This window comes from Leishmania mexicana, chromosome 23 (assembly GCF_000234665.1).
Source record: "Leishmania mexicana MHOM/GT/2001/U1103 complete genome, chromosome 23".
Taxonomy (NCBI): Eukaryota; Euglenozoa; class Kinetoplastea; order Trypanosomatida; family Trypanosomatidae; genus Leishmania; species Leishmania mexicana.
Window position 1 is genome coordinate 498,494 of NC_018327.1, and position 22,509 is coordinate 521,002.

Genomic DNA, 22,509 nt, shown 5'->3' on the forward strand with positions numbered 1-22,509 from the left:
ACTCCACAAAGGGCTCTGGAGGATCGTGGGAGGGAGTGAAGACTCAACGGACAAGACTGGGGAAGAAAGCGAGAAAGGGGGAATAGAGGAACGGCGTGCCGACTGGGGACGTCGGTGCTCATTCGTAGGCGAGTGTGCAGAGGTGCACGCACAAGGTGAAGAGACGAAACCATGGCGTCGCCTTCTTCCGCACCATCTTTACCCATCCCCCTCTCCCCTCGTCAGATATCAGCGCGGCTCCTCGCGTCGTCTGCGGTGATACGCAGTCCTTCCAGGGCCGCCGAGGACGTCATTAGGGACTCGATCCATGCAGCACGACCCTCCACCGTCGCCCAGCTCCGCCGCACCTCGGCAGAGGGCGACACTTTTGCAAAGGACATCCCCACCAGCTTCTCCTGAATGCTCTGCTGCACGCGCTGAAACCCTATCGAGGCCAAGCACGCCGTCCATTCGCTCATCCAGTTGCGGCGTCGCGAACCCTGCGTGCGCGTGCTCACAATAACAAGCAGCCCGCCCTCCTTGAGCGCCAGGAAAGCATGAATGCACGCCAAGAAACGCAAGCGTGGCGTGGGGATGTAGGAAAGGAGAAGACAGAAAAAAACGGCGTCGTAGCTTTCCAGCCGCACCGCCGTCGCCGCGAGCGAGCTTTGCGCACCGTTGCCCGCACTGCCGTCACGTGAGTCGCAGGGGTGCAATCCGGAGTTTCCACCCCCGTCGGTGCGGCTGCTGGCTGGACTCTGCCGCTGATAGCGGATGCGGCCTTCCTCCGCCGTCCCGGATGCAACGGCGGTACTGCTCCCGTGCGCCGCTTCGTCTGCCTCCGGCTCCTCAGCGAAGAAACCCATCTGCAGCCAATCCCCCCGCCACACACATGGTGATGGGGCACCGTTCGAACCACTGTCCCATCCCGCGGCCCCCTGATAGGGCGCAAGATCCATGGACGTTACATGCAAGGGTACAGGTGCAAGAGGCGCTGCACGCCCCAAGACCCTGCCGAAAAAGGGGCCGTAGCATGAACCCACATCCAGAGTCCACAGCGGCGCAGGCGCTGACGTCGGGGTCGGGTGAGGCGCATCGCGGGTGTAGTCCAGCGCAGTAGCCCACGCCGTGTGCTCGCCTCGGCGCCACGTCGACTCCTCCACAATGGCGCGTGCGTCCACATCCGCGTCGATGAGCCCCCGCACCGCACACACCTCCGTCGTCGACCCACCACTTGAGTCGGTACTCGAGGACAAGAAAAAGAACTCGCCAGCCCTCGACTTCTTTGGTGCAATGCTGCAGCTGCCGTCCGGGGATGGTGTGCACACGTTGATCAGCTGGCCCACCTCCGCTTCCGTCGCCATGCGACCATATCGCTGAAAGAAGAGCCTGCGAAGCGGCTTCACGACTCGTGCAAATACTCCAGGCAGTTGACGGAAGCGCGTCTGCTCGACGTACACCCTGAAGCAAGGCGGGGAGGACGACTGCACAGCCGCCGGAAGTCGGCAATCAGCGACGTCGGGTGCGCCGCCTGCAGTTCCCTCCCTCCAGCCCTCCGTCTCTGCCTCGCCGAGATAGTAGGAAGCGATGCTCTGCAGGCAGTAGCTGAGGCGGTCGCTGTAGTGGCGAGGGTTGGTGTCGGGCACCGCCGCAGTTGCCGTAGCTGTCATTGTCTCGTCCATCAGCACAGAAGAGGACGGCTTTTGTACACCGTCTGCCGTGTCGCTACTTCGCTGGCGCTTATCGCCAAGACGTGGTGCGGTGGATTCAGACGCTTCTGCGCGGCCGGCGTGCACTGCAGGATTGCCTCTTGCACGGTCACTGTCATCCACTCCAGTGTCGTGACCCGTCAGAGGTTTCACAGATGGATTCCAGTACAGCGTTGCGAGATGATGCATCGCCTCAGCATAGGCGGAGAGCCGCTGCGCAGCCGCCTCGCCTGTCAGCGTACGTCGCCACGCTTTCAACTCCTCCTGGTACGACGGTGGCGGCGCGGAGGCAGTAGGACAAGACGAAGCCCCCATGGTGGTCATCGCAGTACCACCGCCACTGACACCGGTCTGCACGGCCGCCTGCAGGTGTCGATGCTGCTCCTTGATGAGAGATGCCCAGCCGAGGTGCTCTGTCGAGACATCTTCGCTCTGTGACGCTGAGGCCAATGCAGATGCTGGAGAAGGTGACTCAGGGAGAGGGGCGTGCGAGACGGACTCATGATCCGTACCGGCACTGTTTTTTGTATGCTGCGACTTTGCCGACGACATTAGGCGCGACCGTCACATGAAGCTAGCGGCACTGTGAGAGCGGGGGAGGAGGAAAAGAGCACACTCACGCGACCCGGCAACACCGTCTCTCTCGCTATCCTCGGTCAATGTTTCGCTAATGCGTGCGTGTGCGTGCGTGTGACGCGCGCGCATGGGTATACGAATGCGCTTAAAAGGGGGGAGACACAAAGCGAGCCAGTGAACGTGTCCAAGTGCAGTGTGTATTCGGGATACGAGAGCGCGCGCGTACGCAGCGCAGAAGTTCATCCTGCGCCCTCCACCACCACCACCACATTTCCCGCCCCTGCTGCTCCTCTTACGGAGTCGTGCGAAGCGCGGTGTGGGAGGAGAGACGTGCAGGGCATCCGCACTAGCTCGACAGGAGGAGGGACACGTACCGCCATGCCCTCGGGTCCGCTCTGGAAGGCGACCAAAAAAATATATACTTCTAATACTAGTAAGAGAAGAGGGAGAGCACCCTCGCCGCCCCTGCTCCTGGCCAGTGAGAGGGTAGAAGAAGCCCCTCCCCACCTTTGCGAGTCCGCTCTTACCCTCGTCATCTCTTTTTCGGTTTCTTTGTTGTGCTCCCAGGTGTATTGAGGTTGGCGAAGACTCGCCCATGAAAGAACGCCACACCGTAGAAGCATCCCCACTGGCTAAGACGTTCAAGAGAAGGGCACACACGCAGAAATACAGGCACGGATGCACAGACTGGTACAAGACACAGAGGACGCAGCAGCCGCACGGCGCATCTTACCAGAAGCACAGACAGGCACAGGCAGGCCGAAAATGAAGAAGAAAACGACGGGATAAGAGAGAGAGAGACGCGGAGAGGGGGAAGAAGGAAAATCACCATGGAGCAGCAGGAGAAGTCGTGGCAAATGGATCAGCTTCCACGTGCGGGTGCTCGTGCGAGCGGGGTGTGCGAGGGAGAGAGGCGATGCAGCCTATCCACGCCCATCCGTCAAGAAACCACCAAGCGAGAGAGAGAAAGCGAGAATGCAAAGGAAAACAATAATGAGAAAAGACAGCCGCGCCAATTTCCAGTGCTTTGCGTGAACTATGCATCCGCCTCCGCTTCTTCTTCGGATTTGCGCTGGCGTCTCCTCTGCAGTCGTGATTCAAGCGGTACGGGGTGCATCCCACCCCGCCCCACCCCCCGGCCCACTACCAAAAACTATGCCCACATGCCCACCCAAGCGACGACATCCGAGGAGACAGTACGATAACAACAAACCCATCGCAAAAGGAAGAGGGGGGAAGGGGTACAGGTATACGATACAGATCTGTATGTACGGAAATGGGCACAGGAGCGAAGGAAAAGGAAAGGCAAAGCGGTCTGCCACTTACACACACATACCTTTTCTGTCCACGCGCAGCCACCGCTACACCCCCAAACCGACCCTAAACCTTCCCACCTCTCCCTGTCTACGGAGCCGTCAGCAGCAGCACCACCATAACAACAACAACACACACACCATGCAGACACACTAGCAGTCCATGTAGTCACCTTCCTCAAAGGAGTCGCAGATGACCTCCACGGACGGCCTATCCAACAACCGCTGAATCGCGTCCTGCATCATGATAGACCCGCACACGTTGATGATCTTGAGAGCCGGGCAGTCGGCCAACCGATTCACGTCTGTCACGTTTGTCATCTTCAGGTCAAGCTCCTCCAGCGTGGCGCACTCCGTCAGCATCTCCACACCCTCGTTCGTCACGGCTGTGCGCGCGCACAGGATGCGGCGTATTTTCGGGCACCGGTGAAAGGCGTTGATGCTAGAGATGTACAGACACCCAGTGAGCACCACCGTATCGAGCTCTGGCGACTCTTCCAGGTGAATCAAGGTGTAGTCCGTGAGCGCCGTGTTCGTCGCGTCAAGCACGCGCAGGTGTTCCATGTCTTTGAGAAACGTGATGTTGTTGAGGTCGGTCGCGGCGCAGCGGAACATTTCGAGTTGGGTGCACTGCGCCACGCACTCGATGTCCTGCAGTATGCTCAGCCGCGACACATCGAGGAAGCGGAGTTTCTTTAGGCTTCCTAGCGCGGACAGGTCAGCGATTTCCTCACAGCCGTCCAGCGACAAGTGCTCCAAGCTCGTAGCCAACGACGTCTTCAGTGTATTCAACGTCATCGAGTGGAGCGGCGTCTCGGACATGAGCAACGTCGTCAGTGACGCCAGCGCCTCTTTGGGTATCTGCGTGAGGGCCGTATCAATGAAGGTCGCGGTAAGATCGAGAGTGCGCAGGTTGGAGCTGAGTTCACTAAAAAAGGCAGAAGATGTGTCATCGTATACGCCGCAGCTTTCCACGTGCACGTCCACCAATGAGGCACACGTCTCGGAGTGAATCGCGTTCAGGTTGGAGAGCTTGCTGCAGGACCGCAGTGTCAGCTTCTTGAGGTTCGAGAGGTGCAGCCCCGAGACTCCGTCCGGCTCCACAGGGCAGAAGATGATCGTGAGAGATTCGAGGTTTTTGATGCGACTGGCATCCCCGACGGACGTGACGCCGCGGCAGGAGACCAGCTCCAGCTCCCTCAAGTTCGTCAACGCGCCAAGGGGCTCGAAGAAAGAGTTCTCCACGGGAGCGTGATGCAGCACGAGGCGCGATAGCCCATTGGCGACGAGGGCATGATAGCGGCCCAGCAGCTTGGCGCTGTGGGTGCGAAACTTGCGACCGATAGAGGAGATAGAGTACAGGGAGTAGCTGCTGCGTCCCTGCTCGTCTTCTTGGGCGTTGAAGATGATGCACTGGCCGTAGCGGGAGACCATGATTTCCTTGTGTGGTGCCCATGGGCTCTGCGGGCTCTGCACAGCGCTGCGAAACGGTCGCGAGATGCATCGCACGGCTGTCAGGGTGCGTCGGTTGTACGGCATGTAGCGCATCACCTCGTGAAGGGTTTCCTTGTCCGGAATCTCACCCGTGAAGGGTGTCCCGGTACTTTGAGAGAGCATCGTCCAGTGTCGCAAAGATGTCGGGCGAGAGAGAAGATGTCTTGAAATGCAAGACGGCGAAGCACACACACACACACGCGCGTGAACAAAAGGGCGGAGGGGGAGAAACAAAAGGGTTAACGAGATGGACAGTGCGGAAGCACGGGGGAGGGCTGTGGGGGGCTGTGGAAGGAGGATGTTGCGTCAAGAAGCCGAACAAGAAAGAGAGAGATAAGGGAACAAGTACATATATATATGTACGCGCGTGTAAACGAAGGACTCTATGTACGTCTGTCGATCTGCGATCTTGTACGAGAGGATGAAGATAGAAAAGGTATAGGAGGGCAGCAGCGCGGCAACGCGTTCGTATGCGGCGTGCGTTTGGGGTGAACACCTCCCCCACCTCCCCTCCCCCCCAGATTGAACGCGCTGGAGCGCAACAAGGAAGATTGATGGGTGTGATGGGCCCGCCTCACCATGCACAGACACACCGCGTATGTAGGCCCTTGCACGCCAAGTGCAAGAAAATGCACCAGAGGACAGAAAACCAAATAATATATATATATATATATATATAAAGCTGAAGAGCGGGGCCAGGACCCAGAAAGAGGAGAGACGAAGAGGAAGGAGGAAGAAGGAGGAGAGTTTGCCGCACCGATGCCGCTGTAGGAGCAGATGCGGAGCGCGGGATCAGTAGTGCGCATCCCTAGCCCTCAGCCGTTTCATTTTTTGCCAGACGCACACTCACACAAGGCGGCGTCGTTCGCGTGAATGGGTTGCGCCCAGTGCAACAGAAAGCGAGAAATAGAGATAGACAAGCATACCCATGCAGGGTGCTGGGTAAGAACTCAGAGAAAGAGATGGTGTGAGAGGACACCCAGAAGTGCAGACGGAAACGGGAGAAAAAAAGTAAGCAGAACGTCTGCTATTACCGCCACACATATAATTGCCTCACCTCCCGCCAAGCGAAGAGCTCATTGGGTATGTACTGCCGCTGCTTTGCTGCGCCTGCTACGGAAGCTGTCGCTTGAGCGCGAAAAACAGCATGAACGAGGAGCGCGCGAGAGACCTACCAGAAAATCTACAGAAGCCGATTCAAACAGCTGAGAGAGACACAAGGGAAACTCCTTGTTTCGTCTACATGTAGCGGCACCACTCACAACCACCGTCGCACATACATCCGTGAGGGCGGGGAGGTGAAGAGTTCGACCACGGAGGGAGATGGCGACGTTAAACAAAGGCGGCGAGAGACCTCAAACGCCAACCTCCTCGGCGATGGCCACACACACACGCACACCTGTGCATGTACGCATGTCCACGCATGTGGATTTCGATGCCCAAAAAGCGAGAGCGTAAACATGACAAGGAACACAGAGCTACAGAAAGAGCGATTTGGAGATGGCGATACGAAACCTCTGTGGCCAACACCGGCGCCTCACGCCGTCACGACGGCACAAGCAAAAAAAAAGAAGGCGCTGGCGCTTCCAAGGATGAAGCACGCGGCGAAGCTGACCACTCATCCCACCAACTTCGCTTCAACGTTTCGTGACGAGAGAGAGATGAAGGCCTGCGTCTACGACGTAGTGCATCCCCTCCCTTCCCCTCCCTCCCTCTCTCCCCGCGCTTCTTTATGTCAGCACCCCCCCCCTCGTCCGTCATCCTTCACGCAAACGCGCGCCCAAACAGATACGCGCAACGGTACAACGACGGCGATGGAGACCGACGAGGAGAGGTGGAGCGAGGAAGGGCGAGAGAGCAGGAAAAGGGTAGGACATGGCCACAATGTGAGAGAGCGCCTTTGACAGAGAGTCGGCAACATTTTGCTTTCTCAGTGAGCCATTCCACCAAGAGCACATCAGCACAGAGACCCGTGCAGCCACAGCTGACCCACCTCTGTTGCGCTGCAGCTACATCCTCGCCGTCGAGGATGAGCTGCCCTGCCGTCAAATCGGGCCATGCACCTAACGGGATCCCCTTGCCCATCCGCGGATACGTGTTGCGCGATCGGCGTCACAGAGACCTGGCTGGACTGCCTTCCTTGATACAAGCAGACCGCGTCCAGGGTCTGGCGGGAGAGTGGAGGCGGTGTGCTTCTGTCGTGCGGGTAACAGGGGGATGTCGGCCTGGCATCTGAGACCGGTAAACAGGTCCGTAGTCCGTTCAGTTGGCGTGGGCTCCTCCGCCATTGCCGATTTCGCATGCTTGTCAAGCTTCTTATTGTGCACCCATTCACAACAGCCATCGGCAAGCCAAAATGAGAGGGGCGCGCGGCCGCTGCGCATGATGGAGGCGTGTAGGTGCGGAGCTCCAAGGGGTGTCGATGCCTGCACACCGGTGCATAGACTCGTCACTGCGCGAGGAGGAGGGGTCAAAGTGCTTCCTGGGTGTGACAATGCCCTGTGCAGCGCGGCGGGCCCCAGCCGTTGTTGTCTCTGTTTCGTTGCATTGCCATAGTGCCCGATTTCTATTTTTTTTCTGAGCTCGTTTCCCCATTTCCGTCCGTTACGGCAGGCACCGTAGCGAAGGGGCGGGGGTGGGGTGGCACGGAAGGTGACGCCCAGCAGGTATAGCAGTCCCATCGCTATCCCATCTCGCCCTCTCCCTCTCTCCCCCTTCCGATGGAGAAAGAGAAGAGAAAGGGAGAGAGGGAGGGGGGGGGCACAACGAGGAAACTTAGATGGTTTATTGAGGGTTATAAAATAGTGGTTGGCTTCTTCCGCCTTTTATGTCAATGGCAGCGATAAAAAGCCGCGCTGAAGAAGACCTTGAAAAGAAGGAGAAATCGAGGGAGACAGGGGGAGGGGAGGGGAGGAGGGGCAAGGCAGGGTATCACCGCGTCTCTGAGAGGGACAAAAATATATGTTTGTAATAGTAATGAAACGAAAGGAGTGAGGGGAGGATAGTGATGTCCACCAGACAGTAATAGTGACGGTACACAGCCACGGCGACGTTGGAGAAGACACGACAACACCCATACACACAGATAAACGAGCATGCACAGACACACTCATAAAGACTGCCACGCGTGGAGGAAAAAGTGGGCAGACGGCGAATCGATTAGTCTTTCGAACAACACCGCGCGGCAGACAAAACACAGTGAAGAAGACGCAAGCGCAAAGGGAGACGAGGAAAATAATAGAACCATTGTCCAAGACACAACGCAGGCAACGTAAAGGCACGCTTCATATGGACGACGGGCGATGGAAAAGGCGAAAGACCAAAATGAAGACGAGGAGGAAATCGCAGTACAAGGGCGCCTCTTAGCTGGAAGAGAGACACACAGCCATCCAATGTACTTACATTCTTTCGCAGAAAGACGTGCTCACCCACAGGCCCCACCCGTGACGTAGCGACACAGGAAAACGAAATAAATAAAGGCTGACCAGTAAAAGAGAACAACGCCCAAACGATACAGACGCACAGAAAGACGGGCAGTGGAAAAAAAGGGGGCAGAGGGCAAGGAAAGCAGGCATACCATGGCGAGGACAAGGCGTTTCCTTCGTCCTCACGGAGCGTCTTGTACGTGGGCGGGTACGTAAAACAGAGAAAGAGGGGGGAGGGAGGGTGGACCCGTGAATGTCAACGGCTGTTGGTACTCGTTTCACAGAACTGAGCCATCGTTTCGGTGATGAGTTGCCAGTTATAGAACGCACCCAAACGAATAATAATAATAATAAATAGGCCAGAGAGCGCAATGCTCAGTTCTCCTGAATCGGAGAGATCATCCAGAAAGAGGGGGGAAAGAAAGAAACACCGACTACACAATGCGCAGGCACCAAAACAAAAAAAAAACTCAGCAGCAGGGTGCAGCGGGCCGTCAACGCCAACCCTCTCGTCCAACGTCTGAACACGGCAGGGTGACGGCAGAAGAGGTGCGCCGCACGGACAATATCCACTACTGGTCAATCGGGCCACACACACACACACACAACATCATGGAAAGCGGACGACGGCAACCTACATGCAGAGGAGCTACGCAGGGACCGGCCAGCGTTCCCATGGTGCCTGAGGAGCCAGGTAGGAGCAGAGCCACAGCAAGCGATGAAAGGCTGCCTGGATGAGATGAGACTCATTCCACCCCATTAGGTGGCTCGTGTGCAGCTGCTTGTTCATCGCCTCACTATCAAGATCGTCGTTCACGGTAATAAACAGCGGCGGCATCGACGCACGCCGGGCCGTCGACGACGACTCACCTGTCTCATTGCTGGCGGAGTGCTCCAGGCGAGAGAGAATGATCGCAAGGCGCTGAAAGTCCTCCACAATAAAGAATCGAAACGTCAGGTCAGTCATGGATACGTGGTGATGCACATCCAGCACCAAAGACTGCACCCGTGACGCGTCTACAGAGCCTCGCTTCCGGCAGCCACTGATCATTTCATAGCTCACCTTGTGAGGTGCGCTTGCCGTTCCCTCCGACAAGAGCGTGCGCACCACCTGAGACGGCTTGTAGAGTCGGTGCGGCGCTGATGCCGACACGGACGTGGCTGTGCTCTGCACACTACCCCTGGGGCGAGAGAGGCTGTTATGCGCCGTCTCCGTCGGCGATACCGGCACAGTGGTAATGCTGCTCAGCCATTTTCCCTCGTAAGATTTCCAGCGTGCGAGCATATCGCTGTGCTGCAGCCGTACCGTTTGGCTGCCTCCCTCGAGCGGGTGACCAGGGCAGGACGTATGGCGCCTCCGCCGCCACTTACGGGTCGTGAGGGGACGCATGTGTCGCAGCGTGGCAACACATCGCTCATCACTCTGGCACCAAAGCGCCGCCGTACGTGCGCGGCGCATCGCCAAAGCAAACGACTCGTAGATGTGGGCAGGGGAAAAGTTGTTCATGCTGCGTAGATACGCTCTGCGCATCTCCTTCACAGTCTCGCCAAAGCCATTTGTGGGGCAGTCCAGCATCGTCCGTAGCACTTCGCGATCCACCACACGAGGCATATGAGCGTACTCCATTGAGGGCACGATCCCAGGCAGCTCCTCCTGCACGTAATAGCGAGCGAGGTGATTCAGGACATTATTGCTATTCAGCTTAGGCTTGGAAAATTGCCCTGGTCTGCACAAAAAGCGCAGCGTGCAGTCCACCAGCCTTCCTTTAGGTCGCCTATCCTCCAGTTCGGCGCACCACGACTGGGGGATGAGCCACGCTCCTATGCGTGCCAGAGTTGGCCTGGATGGGGGTGGCACGTAGCCGTCACTGTTAAAGATGGTCTCGAATAGCAGTGGGACCCGTTTCTCGTCACTGTTGAGCTGAGTCGCCATGATGTCAGGCACAGCATCTGGTTGTTGCTGGATCGCCATCTCCAAGATCTGGCGCGGCGGCGACAGGGGGCGGAACAAGTCGAAGAAGGAGACTTGCCGCCCCAGCATCATGTCATTGTTGAAGTAGAGGAAAAAGCGCGAGATGCCCGGAATGCGATGCAGCCCGGACTCTATCACGTTCGAGTTCAGCGTCGGCAGCACCCACGCCGCCTCCTCAGCGCTGAACATATCCGCATGCGTCACCACGCGCAGCTCCGGGAACCTCTCCGTGTCAAGCCACGCGGGCACCTGGTCCTTGTCAGACAGGACAAGGTACACGCGCCGCACCAGCGACACAACCCCGTCCCCCGCGTCAGCGTCGCTCATGTTCACCCGGTACCCAAGCTCACCCAGCCGCCGCACGTCCGCAGCGTGGCGGTGGTGGTACTGCGCAAGCGCGCCGCTCGCAAGCACGAACTCGCGCAGCGACCGCAGCGAGTACCGCAGCTCCTCCCAGTCGCGGTACCGCCGCTGCTCGAACCGCACGTGCCGCGCCTCAAGGTTGCGCCGGAACGACGGCGCTCTCGGGTTCACGAACGTGTACACAATGTCCAGCTGCATCGGCGTCGCAACGCGCGTCGCGCTGTCCACGGTCCACAGCGTCGCGTTGTGCGCAGCGAAGAAGTCGTAGTACGCGCTCCTCGGCCCCTCGTGCGGCGACGCCACGTACGACGCCGCCACGCGCAGGAACTCCCGCTCCACGCCGCTACCTCCGGCCGTCGCGTCGCTGTAGCAGAACCGCTCACCAGCATCGTCCGGCGAGTACAGCATCAGCACAGTGCTATCCACAGGCGTCTCAGTAAAGTTGCTCTCGTCGACTCCTGGAGCAGCGTGTGCTCCACACGCTGTCTCGGTGATACTCCCACGAACGGCATTACCTCCTCTCCACCCCACTGAGGACGAGATATCGGTGCCGCACAAGAGCAAAACTGCAAGGAGCAACAAACTCGGCACAGCAATCCAGAGGCGGCTCTGTCGCTGCTGATGCCGCGCTACATCCTTGGAGGGCGAGGATCCCAATAATGTCGAAGGCCCGCCGCTGGAGCTCATAGCGAACGCCTAGATCCGACGCTACGGGTGGAGAGAAGGAGCAACAAACAAAGAGCACAACGGTGAATCAGTGCTCCCTGAGCCAGTGAAGCCCCGAAGACGAGAACGCACACACCGAAGGAAAGGAGGATGTGTGTCGAAGAAAGGCACCCAGTGGAGGGAGAAAGTGAGAGCCACCGCAGGCTTCGAGAGGCGTGGGGTAAACGTTGTGCTTCTGCGCTCACACACTCGCATGGAAGACAACAACATACAAGCAAAAATAAAAACGAAGGAACGAATGGAGGGCAGTGGGGGAGGGGGGAGGGGCTCAGACAGCACACCGGCAATACGCGCAAAGTGACGCTACCCTCTCGAGAAAGCGAAGCACGGGGGGGCTTGAGAGGAAACGCAGGAAAACGCACCGCTTCCAATGAGTCCTTCAAGTGAGCCAACGAGAGCACGCACATAACACGATGAACGAGCGGGGGAGCGATGATGAGCGGTCGCGACACTAGAACGGTCCCTATAGAGAAATCAGGACGAAGCCCACCTGACAAACAAAAATACCAAACGAATGAGAGATGCGCTGCTGTCCACCTACTGGCCGGTGCGCAGACGGAGAAATAGGATCCCCCTCCAAAAAAAACGAAAGGGGGAGGAACAGGAAAGAGGGGAGGGGCACTGTGATAAGGCAAAGCGCGGCGTAACCACACAAGGAGAGAGAGTGGCCAGCAAGAAGCCTGTTGCGCAGGTAACCTGCTCCGCAACTCAGCGGTTTACACCCCCTCTGTCCTCTCATGGGTCTTGTAACGGTGCCTCCGCGGCTGCTGAAAACATTTCCCTCCTCTTCTCTTAACTCTGTTCCGTTTGATGTGAAGCACATCTGAAACTCGGCTCTCCCTAGAACGCCACAGGCCCAACGCGTGGTGCGAAGTGGCGGTACGCGGTGCGCTACGGCAGTGCGCCGACTCAGTCATATGCGAGCACGGCCACTGCCACATACTCCGCCCACCTGCCTCCCAGGTCGCCTCACAGTCGCTGCCATCGTGCCGGTTGCCACCCCTGAGGCATCCCTCGCGATGGCGCAGGCTCCCCAGCAGCAGGCAGTGCGACGCCCCGGCGTGGGATACGCTCGAGTCGCGCTGACACGCTCCCCATCGCATGGGTGGTACAGACGCGTGCGCTGTCGCCGGTCGCCCCGACGCACCGCCGTCCAGGACACGACCCCTGATAGCAGTAGCCATGAAGCCCTCTGACGTCCCCCAGCTCGTAGGTGCTTTTACCCCTGCCACCGCCAGATGTGGTTTGGCATTGCCAGGGTTAGGTGGGGGCTGCTCGGCCTGCCCACACAGAGTGGGGGCGCACGGTGCCCTGGGGTACCACGCACCGAGAGGGGTCCTCCGTCATCAGGCAAAAGAAATTGGGATTATCGGAATGATTGGGGGTAGCGATGTATAAACAAAAGGCGAGGGACAGGAATGTCGCCATCGTGAAGAATAAAACTGGAAGCAGAACCTTTCCTTGATGTTGGTAGGGTGGTGCAACGACGGGTAGGCGACCTTTTGTCGATGTCGCCTATACAACACCCACCAGATCCACGCTGCCATAGGTTTCCTATCCCTTCGCTGCACCCGCCACCCGCAGGTTTTTAAAGTTCCCACGGGGCCGGCGGTGCGTTCTGGATCGCTATGCTCAGAAGCATGTGAAACGCTATTCGGACCTCTGTGTGGTTGGCGTCGTCCAAAATGTTGTCGTTGAAGCCCATGAACAGCGGATGCATCAGCCACTCGTACTTTAGGCGCGCCCCAAGCAGCAGAGCCTTCATCTCGCTATCAATCATCTCGAACAGAAACGTCTCGTCGTGCCGCGTGTGGTGGAACATGTCGTATAGCAGGCTGTAGTAGTGGTCGTCGGTCCTCGCCGCCCACAACGGCGACTCGCTGCCGCACGTGTCGCCAGTCCCCACCTCAGGGATCGCGTACAGCTCCTTCAGCGCTGCAAGCCCCCGGCTCGGCTGCACCGCATCGCGCACCCACCAGTACCCAAGCTCCACGGCAAGGTCCGGCCGCTGCAGCTGCACGCCCCAAGTGTCGTCGTACAGCGCCCCGAACATCGACATGTCCGCGCTGCCGCCAGACAGGCGCCACGACACGCGTCGAGCAGCATCCATCGGGTCCCTGAGAACGTTGGCAGCCCACCAAGACTCGAGCGTGTCGCGCACGTCCGCGAACGCGTCGGCCGGCGCGGCGCGCCACACAGAGCTCCACAGGTGCCGCTCCATCCCGCGCATCATCGCCACCTCAAAGACCGCATACTCATCGATGGGGGAGTACGGGTGCATCTCGCGTTCGTACGCGGCGCGGGTGGCGTTGGTGAAGTCGAAGAACTCCACCTCATTCAGACGCCGGTACACCTCAACGTCCACCAGCTGCGGGCTATGGGCGTACCCAAATGGGAGGCCGACGCCGTCGAGGCGAATCGACGATAAATAGTAGTAGTAATGGCTACTCACACCGTGTCCACGCGGCGTCACGCCACAGTTCGGGTCAGGCAACGCAAACGCCTTCGTCGTCGCCCATGAGGGCAATAGGAGCACATTCTCCGACCACTCGCTGCTGCGCCCCTTCGCGTTCAGAGCGGAGAGCACACGCTGAAGCATGCAGCTGCTGACTTCCTCGCGGGCACGCATGACCTGCATTCGCTCTGACCGGGTCATCTCGCCCTTCGCCTCCATGTACTCCGTGTCACTGTGGAGCACCGGATCCAGCAGTAATGCGGCGCGTCCAGTCCCATTCGACGCGAGCGACGCCTTTGTCGACCCCTCGCTGCCCCGACTGAGATTGTACACATGTAGACGCTGGCGAAGCGGCGACAGGGGGCGGAACAAGTCGAAGAAGGAGACTTGCCGCCCCAGCATCATGTCGTTTGCAATGTAGAGGAAAAAGCGCGAGATGCCCGGAATGCGATGCAGCCCGGACTCTATCACGTTCGAGTTCAGCGTCGGCAGCACCCACGCCGCCTCCTCAGCGCTGAACATATCCGCATGCGTCACCACGCGCAGCTCCGGGAACCTCTCCGTGTCAAGCCACGCGGGCACCTGGTCCTTGTCAGACAGGACAAGGTACACGCGCCGCACCAGCGACACAACCCCGTCCCCCGCGTCAGCGTCGCTCATGTTCACCCGGTACCCAAGCTCACCCAGCCGCCGCACGTCCGCAGCGTGGCGGTGGTGGTACTGCGCAAGCGCGCCGCTCGCAAGCACGAACTCGCGCAGCGACCGCAGCGAGTACCGCAGCTCCTCCCAGTCGCGGTACCGCCGCTGCTCGAACCGCACGTGCCGCGCCTCAAGGTTGCGCCGGAACGACGGCGCTCTCGGGTTCACGAACGTGTACACAATGTCCAGCTGCATCGGCGTCGCAACGCGCGTCGCGCTGTCCACGGTCCACAGCGTCGCGTTGTGCGCAGCGAAGAAGTCGTAGTACGCGCTCCTCGGCCCCTCGTGCGGCGACGCCACGTACGACGCCGCCACGCGCAGGAACTCCCGCTCCACGCCGCTACCCCCGGCCGTCGCGTCGCTGTAGCAGAACCGCTCACCAGCATCGTCCGGCGAGTACAGCATCAGCACAGTGCTATCCACAGGCGTCTCGTTAAAGCCACTATGAGTAACACCAGGGGCAGTGTGAAGAGCGCAGAGCTCCTCGGGCATGGGCCGAAGCTTCTCATAATGAGTAGAGCGGTTCTTCCAGAAACTCAATACTGTCAGGCAGATGAAGAGAAACAAAAACCCGATGCATGCAACGCGGAACGAGGTCGTCCGGTATTTACGCAAATGATGGAGGAAGACAAACCTCGCGGTTGATGCCCAGCTGTTTTTTGAGACGGATGTTCTCATAATTGTGTCTTGCAATCGCAGTGGAAAGCACCTCTTAGCCGTGATGATCAGATGCCTCACCACTGCCCACCGTTCTCGTCAATGTTCCAGCTCGTCTGAATGTTCAGAGCGGACCAAGGGTGCAGGGCTGTTGCCCAGGAACGTCTTCGACGTTTGAAGGATGGGATTGCCGTGGGACGCCAAGAAGGGAGATGAAGCGACACAAGAGCACAGCCGTTGTCAAACAAAAAGAGGGCGCAGGTGGTGAGGCTGTTGCTTCTTATTTTTCCTTTGCGAAACAAGCCCCCCCCACACACCCCAAAAGGAACCGGCACGCGAGTGGCCATGAAGTTGACCAGCAGCGACTTCCTTGCGCCGCCAACCTCAGCCCCCGCTTCCTTCGTGTCCGCCCCTTGGCATTCAGCAGGAACACGATGAACGGGTGTGGTCACACCCTCAACCCCGTGTTCGACCACTCACAGGAGCAGATCATCTTCGTGCACATGTCTATTCCACCTTACAACACACCCCAATCCATACTCTACCCGCCCTGTCACAGGCTCCTCATCGCGTCGCGCAACCCTCGGGGTGGCACTCAGGCTCTCCGCACCAGCAGGCAGTGCGACGCCCCGGCGTGGGATACGCTCGAGTCGCGCTGACACGCTCCCCATCGCATGGGTGGTACAGACGCGTGCGCTGTCGCCGGTCGCCCCGACGCACCGCCGTCCAGGACACGACCCCTGATAGCAGTAGCCATGAAGCCCTCTGACGTCCCCCAGCTCGTAGGTGCTTTTACCCCTGCCACCGCCAGATGTGGTTTGGCATTGGCAGGGTTAGGTGGGGGCTGCTCGGCTTGCCCACACAGAGTGGGGGCGCACGGTGCCCTGGGGTACCACGCACCGAGAGGGGTCCTCCGTCATCAGGCAAAAGAAATTGGGATTATCGGAATGATTGGGGGTAGCGATGTATAAACAAAAGGCGAGGGACAGGAATGTCGCCATCGTGAAGAATAAAACTGGAAGCAGAACCTTTCCTTGATGTTGGTAGGGTGGTGCAACGACGGGTAGGCGACCTTTTGTCGATGTCGCCTATACAACACCCACCAGATCCACGCTGCCATAGGTTTCCTATCCCTTCGCTGCACCCGCCACCCGCAGGTTTTTAAAGTTCCCACGGGGCCGGCGGTGCGTTCTGGATCGCTATGCTCAGAAGCATGTGAAACGCTATTCGGACCTCTGTGTGGTTGGCGTCGTCCAAAATGTTGTCGTTGAAGCCCATGAACAGCGGATGCATCAGCCACTCGTACTTTAGGCGCGCCCCAAGCAGCAGAGCCTTCATCTCGCTATCAATCATCTCGAACAGAAACGTCTCGTCGTGCCGCGTGTGGTGGAACATGTCGTATAGCAGGCTGTAGTAGTGGTCGTCGGTCCTCGCCGCCCACAACGGCGACTCGCTGCCGCACGTGTCGCCAGTCCCCACCTCAGGGATCGCGTACAGCTCCTTCAGCGCTGCAAGCCCCCGGCTCGGCTGCACCGCATCGCGCACCCACCAGTACCCAAGCTCCACGGCAAGGTCCGGCCGCTGCAGCTGCACGCCCCAAGTGTCGTCGTACAGCGCCCCGAACATCGACATGTCCGCGCTGCCGCCAGACAGGCGCCACGACACGCGTCGAGCAGCATCCATCGGGTCCCTGAGAACGTTGGCAGCCCACCAAGACTCGAGCGTGTCGCGCACGTCCGCGAACGCGTCGGCCGGCGCGGCGCGCCACACAGAGCTCCACAGGTGCCGCTCCATCCCGCGCATCATCGCCACCTCAAAGACCGCATACTCATCGATGGGGGAGTACGGGTGCATCTCGCGTTCGTACGCGGCGCGGGTGGCGTTGGTGAAGTCGAAGAACTCCACCTCATTCAGACGCCGGTACACCTCAACGTCCACCAGCTGCGGGCTATGGGCGTACCCAAATGGGAGGCCGACGCCGTCGAGGCGAATCGACGATAAATAGTAGTAGTAATGGCTACTCACACCGTGTCCACGCGGCGTCACGCCACAGTTCGGGTCAGGCAACGCAAACGCCTTCGTCGTCGCCCATGAGGGCAATAGGAGCACATTCTCCGACCACTCGCTGCTGCGCCCCTTCGCGTTCAGAGCGGAGAGCACACGCTGAAGCATGCAGCTGCTGACTTCCTCGCGGGCACGCATGACCTGCATTCGCTCTGACCGGGTCATCTCGCCCTTCGCCTCCATGTACTCCGTGTCACTGTGGAGCACCGGCTCCAGCAGTAATGCGGCGCGTCCAGTCCCATTCGACGCGAGCGACGCCTTTGTCGACCCCTCGCTGCCCCGACTGAGATTGTACACATGTAGACGCTGGCGAAGCGGCGACAGGGGGCGGAACAAGTCGAAGAAGGAGACTTGCCGCCCCAGCATCATGTCGTTTGCAATGTAGAGGAAAAAGCGCGAGATGCCCGGAATGCGATGCAGCCCGGACTCTATCACGTTCGAGTTCAGCGTCGGCAGCACCCACGCCGCCTCCTCAGCGCTGAACATATCCGCATGCGTCACCACGCGCAGCTCCGGGAACCTCTCCGTGTCAAGCCACGCGGGCACCTGGTCCTTGTCAGACAGGACAAGGTACACGCGCCGCACCAGCGACACAACCCCGTCCCCCGCGTCAGCGTCGCTCATGTTCACCCGGTACCCAAGCTCACCCAGCCGCCGCACGTCCGCAGCGTGGCGGTGGTGGTACTGCGCAAGCGCGCCGCTCGCAAGCACGAACTCGCGCAGCGACCGCAGCGAGTACCGCAGCTCCTCCCAGTCGCGGTACCGCCGCTGCTCGAACCGCACGTGCCGCGCCTCAAGGTTGCGCCGGAACGACGGCGCTCTCGGGTTCACGAACGTGTACACAATGTCCAGCTGCATCGGCGTCGCAACGCGCGTCGCGCTGTCCACGGTCCACAGCGTCGCGTTGTGCGCAGCGAAGAAGTCGTAGTACGCGCTCCTCGGCCCCTCGTGCGGCGACGCCACGTACGACGCCGCCACGCGCAGGAACTCCCGCTCCACGCCGCTACCCCCGGCCGTCGCGTCGCTGTAGCAGAACCGCTCACCAGCATCGTCCGGCGAGTACAGCATCAGCACAGTGCTATCCACAGGCGTCTCAGCGAAACCTCTGCGGCTGTGACATAACGGATAATAGGCGCATTCGCGCTCATGGATGCATCGAGTCTGGCCGAGGTGGCCGAAAGCCAAAGGAGTCGGTCGGCGCTATATGAACAAGCACAGCGGAGATGAAGACGATGCAAAGAGAGGTGAGGGAAGACCTTTGACGGTGTAGAGCGGATTTGGCAAAGGAAACGCCAGCGTCTCTCCTCCACCACTTCGTCGTGGCTGCCAGTCAACAACAGCGTTCTGGATATCGACGGGCCAGAGCGGCGCATGACCTTCGTCGAACAGGGTGCTCTCGCACGATCACCAGGAGCTAGGCGATACGATCAAAAAGAAAAAGAGGAAAAGATGGCGAAGCGGTCAAAAAGTAAAGCCGAATGTGGGCAAGTACTTTTAAAGGAAAAAGCCGAGAAAGGCGGAGAGGGGAAGAAAAAGCACGCGTGCATCTATATACATAGATACATAGGTATGTATCTCGGGATATGAGGCGGACACAGGGTCGAGGCAAGCAGTATATGTCTGAACAAGCACTCGGCAGGAAAAAATATCATTAGGGATCATACACGCCCGTCACTAGAGAAGAAAACATCGCCGAGGTAAAGATGATACGGTGGCAAAGGAAACTCCACACGTACTATGGGACGAGTGAGAAGAAACTTTGCTCAAGGAGGAGGACCAATGAGGAGTCTCACAAGGCGAGACGGGCACAAAGATGAGTAAGTGGCGATATTGTCAAACGATCCAGAAGGCATGAGTCGACGGCGGTGGATCCGCCACTGTAGATGGTGAGGGTATCCGTATGGTTGTGTCTTGCTTGCCATTGTACACCGTTGCTCTACACTGTAGAAGATGTAGGGAAAAGGAAAAGCTAAGGGCAGTTGGTGAGAGCATCCCTTGCCTCTCCTTGACGATGAGAGGCCGCACGAGCAAAAGGCAGCAAGAGCTCACACACACACACACATGCGTACGCACACTCAGTCTCGGTCAGAGAACTTAACTGTGCCCGAAGCGGTCGCGCGCGCCTTTCTCTGTCCTAAGAACGAGTGGAACGAGACCAGACGAGAGAGATAAGAGAGAGAGGGAAATGTTGGGAGTGTGAACGACGGCACGGGAGGACGTGTTTGGTCGATTTGCTTTCTTCTCTCTTCAGTGAAGGGTTCGCGCGCAGGATGCCACCTGTTCACTCCCGTACAGAGGAACACAAAAGACCCTAGAGGAGAAGCGCAAGAAAGACGAGAGCAGTGAAGAGACAGAGAAAGCAAATGGAGGCGCGGGAGCATCAAAATACAATGGCAGGAGGCAGATACAGAAACGTTCGCCTACTACTTTCCACGAAGGTGGCCGTTGAGCAGAGTACCGTTTTTCTGTACATTTGGATGCGTCTTTCCCGCTGTACTGTTGGCCTTCCCTTCACACTGATGGCACTGGTTTGTGGTGCCGAGTTCAAACGAGGAACGCGATGGTCATTCACCGCGACGTTGGCATGTTCACGGATCCTTTGTATGTCTCTCACACAGAGTGCACTTGAAGAGGAAACACATGCTCTGTTATGTACGACTCGCATCCTCATACATGGCTTCGAAAGCAGATCTCTCTCGTCCAAGTCTGCGGGGCTTGGACCACGATAACAGGAGCCCTAGTGCCATCGATCCCGCGGCTACCCCCACGCCACAAGGGAAGGAAAAGAAGTGCATTAGCACGTCAGAGCACGTGTCAGTGAGGGGAGAGGGGAGCTGCCGTAGAGAAAGGCTACAGGACGCAGCTGAGCGCATTACAGTCTGTCATGAGCGCGCACATGTTACAGGGAAGGAGGGCTAGCCGAGAAGTAGGATGCCTCCTTTCCTTCTCCTCTCAGTATCAAGCAGGATGAAGCAGCTCCACGAGGTCACGCAGGAGCGGTGGTATTGGTTTGCCTTGACGCCTTGCCGATTGCAGTGCTCGCGTCACAACAGTGTCCACCGTTGCATACTGCTGTGCCAACCGATCTCTCTCCTCCAGCAGCTCCCCTAGCTCCTCCAGAGAGAGAGTTTCACGGCCCTCTTGACTGAGACTGATATCCTGGTCGTACTTGGCTGCTGCTACACTGAGCACACGGTCCGTTTCTCCTTCACCTGCTCGGTGCGTGAGGTGGTAGTTGTGGCGCTCCTGTCCGTAGAGCACTTGCCTCTCCAGCTCCTCCACTTCATCTCGCAGCCGCACGAGGGTTGAGCGGAAAACGTGAGGAACGGCGATGGTGCCGCGCGTGTAGTGTGCATGAACAGTCCTTTCACGAAGAACCTGTTGGGCAGATTCCGACACATAACCTTTCGCGGGACCGGTTGCTGGTGTTCCACGCGCTGAGTTTGAGCTAGTCCTGATGCCTGCGTCTGGTAAGCCACCTCTGGACGAGGTGTGAGCGGATGTGGGGTCGCTGTTGGACCTGATCGGTGTGCGAAATGGCGAATTACTGTCCCGCGCCGAATTGCCGCGATCGCGGTGTGTTCTCTCTCGCGAAGATGTACCAGACACGCTGCGGGCTGCGTGCAGCCAGCGAGGTGTCGTGCTGTTTTCTTCCCTCATGAGGTCAGCCTTGTTTTCGTGCGGTTGGGCCAACGCTCGAGCTTCCCGATGATCACTGCTGCTTGCCTGGCGACTGCGCAGCCGCACTGTGCGGTTCAGCTTGACACCCTCTACAGTGCCTGCCACAACTCCTGCCTTCTTCTCCAGTGCCTTTTTCGAGTACTGTGCCAGTACCTTTGACATGAACAAGTACAACCACCGCAGCAGTACCACGTGGTCCTGCAACTTCCCGGTGGCAAGCCGATTTGCGTCCACCGTGTTCCGGTGCTCGGCGGGTACGCACTCCTGCAGCATCTCTTGCAGGAGTCTCATGTTGTGAAAACATACTTCACGTACAGAGACTGAATCACGTGACGGATCAGCGTTTTCGCAGACAGCCGCTGTGGCGGACCAGTCCAGTTTTCCCAGGTACACGTGCGCCTGGTCTGCGCGGCTCTTCGTAACGGGGGCCTCAGACGACTGTGTTGCTGCGCAGTTCTGGGCTACGCGGTTTACTGCAGCCTCGACAATGGTGCAGTACGCCGCCCCATCGCGGAGCGACTCCACCGCAGGATAGTCTGCCTCGCACAACTTGTTCAGCCATTGAAGTAGCTCCTTACGACCACTGAGGGCTGCAGATCTAGCGGACATGTTCCGTTGTGGTCCGCGCTCTATGCAGTACTCCTAAGTTAACCTCTTTGGATGCGTCTATGCTTTGTATGCATGCCTGTGCATGTGTCTACGAGCAGAAGGGGGTGAGGGGTCTATGTGTGTACGTATATGTGCGCCAACGGAGACGCTGCGCAACGGACAGGATATGCCGCTCGAGAGATGACCACAAATCGTCATTAAAGAGGGAGCTAGGAGAAAGGATATTCGCGCGCCACGAGTACCATGTGCCGCTCGGCTAGATAGAATGGCGGGCAGCGCGAGAGTATTCCTTTGCGACAGTGTGCGTGTGCACCTGCCCAGGGCGACGCAGCAAGACAGACGTCTCTCCCTCTCGAGAATCCTCGGAGAAAATCACGTCGGATGAAATGTGCCAAAACGAGGCGATCCATGCGTGTTATTGGTCCCTTTTTTGTTGTTCTTCTCACGATGCGCCGCCGCAAGCTACGCTGAACAATGCAGTTCATGCCGGAGCCCTGTGCGCCGTCAGCTCTCATTTACCGGGGTGGTGGTAGCACCACACAAGAAAGCAACAAGCAAAAAAAGAAAGCAGGCAGGCACAGGGACGTCAAACCGAAACAAACAAACAAACGAACGGGGGCAAAGACACACGTCCTCACACTCATGCAGGAATGCAAAGGCAGAAGCGACAGGCAAGAACACACACACACGCACCCATGGGCAGCAAGATGCGAGGAACGGTAGAGCAAAGGGAGGAGGAGGAGGGAAATGAGGAGGGCCAGTCAACCTGGACACGATGCACGCCACC

At 58.6% G+C, this 22,509-nt stretch overlaps 5 protein-coding genes across 5 annotated transcripts; all 5 read right to left on the reverse strand.

Moving 5' to 3' along the window:
- Positions 1 to 221: 221 nt before the first annotated feature.
- LMXM_23_1090 (conserved hypothetical protein) lies at positions 222 to 2,240 on the reverse strand (the record flags this gene model as incomplete). Its single annotated transcript, XM_003875698.1, has 1 exon — positions 222 to 2,240. One exon carries the CDS (start codon positions 2,238 to 2,240, stop codon positions 222 to 224), a length of 2,019 nt encoding a protein of 672 aa, XP_003875747.1.
- Positions 2,241 to 3,730: 1,490 nt separating this feature from the next.
- On the reverse strand, positions 3,731 to 5,194 carry LMXM_23_1100 (conserved hypothetical protein; the record flags this gene model as incomplete). Its single annotated transcript, XM_003875699.1, has 1 exon — positions 3,731 to 5,194. The coding sequence occupies one exon, from the start codon at positions 5,192 to 5,194 to the stop codon at positions 3,731 to 3,733; it is 1,464 nt and encodes a 487-aa protein (XP_003875748.1).
- Positions 5,195 to 9,145: 3,951 nt separating this feature from the next.
- On the reverse strand, positions 9,146 to 11,239 carry LMXM_23_1110 (hypothetical protein, unknown function; the record flags this gene model as incomplete). The annotated part of the gene is made up of 1 exon (XM_003875700.1): positions 9,146 to 11,239. One exon carries the CDS (start codon positions 11,237 to 11,239, stop codon positions 9,146 to 9,148), a length of 2,094 nt encoding a protein of 697 aa, XP_003875749.1.
- Positions 11,240 to 16,529: 5,290 nt separating this feature from the next.
- LMXM_23_1120 (hypothetical protein, unknown function) lies at positions 16,530 to 18,500 on the reverse strand (the record flags this gene model as incomplete). The annotated part of the gene is made up of 1 exon (XM_003875701.1): positions 16,530 to 18,500. One exon carries the CDS (start codon positions 18,498 to 18,500, stop codon positions 16,530 to 16,532), a length of 1,971 nt encoding a protein of 656 aa, XP_003875750.1.
- Positions 18,501 to 20,390: 1,890 nt separating this feature from the next.
- Positions 20,391 to 21,722, reverse strand: LMXM_23_1130 (conserved hypothetical protein; the record flags this gene model as incomplete). The annotated part of the gene is made up of 1 exon (XM_003875702.1): positions 20,391 to 21,722. The coding sequence occupies one exon, from the start codon at positions 21,720 to 21,722 to the stop codon at positions 20,391 to 20,393; it is 1,332 nt and encodes a 443-aa protein (XP_003875751.1).
- Positions 21,723 to 22,509: the final 787 nt, after the last annotated feature.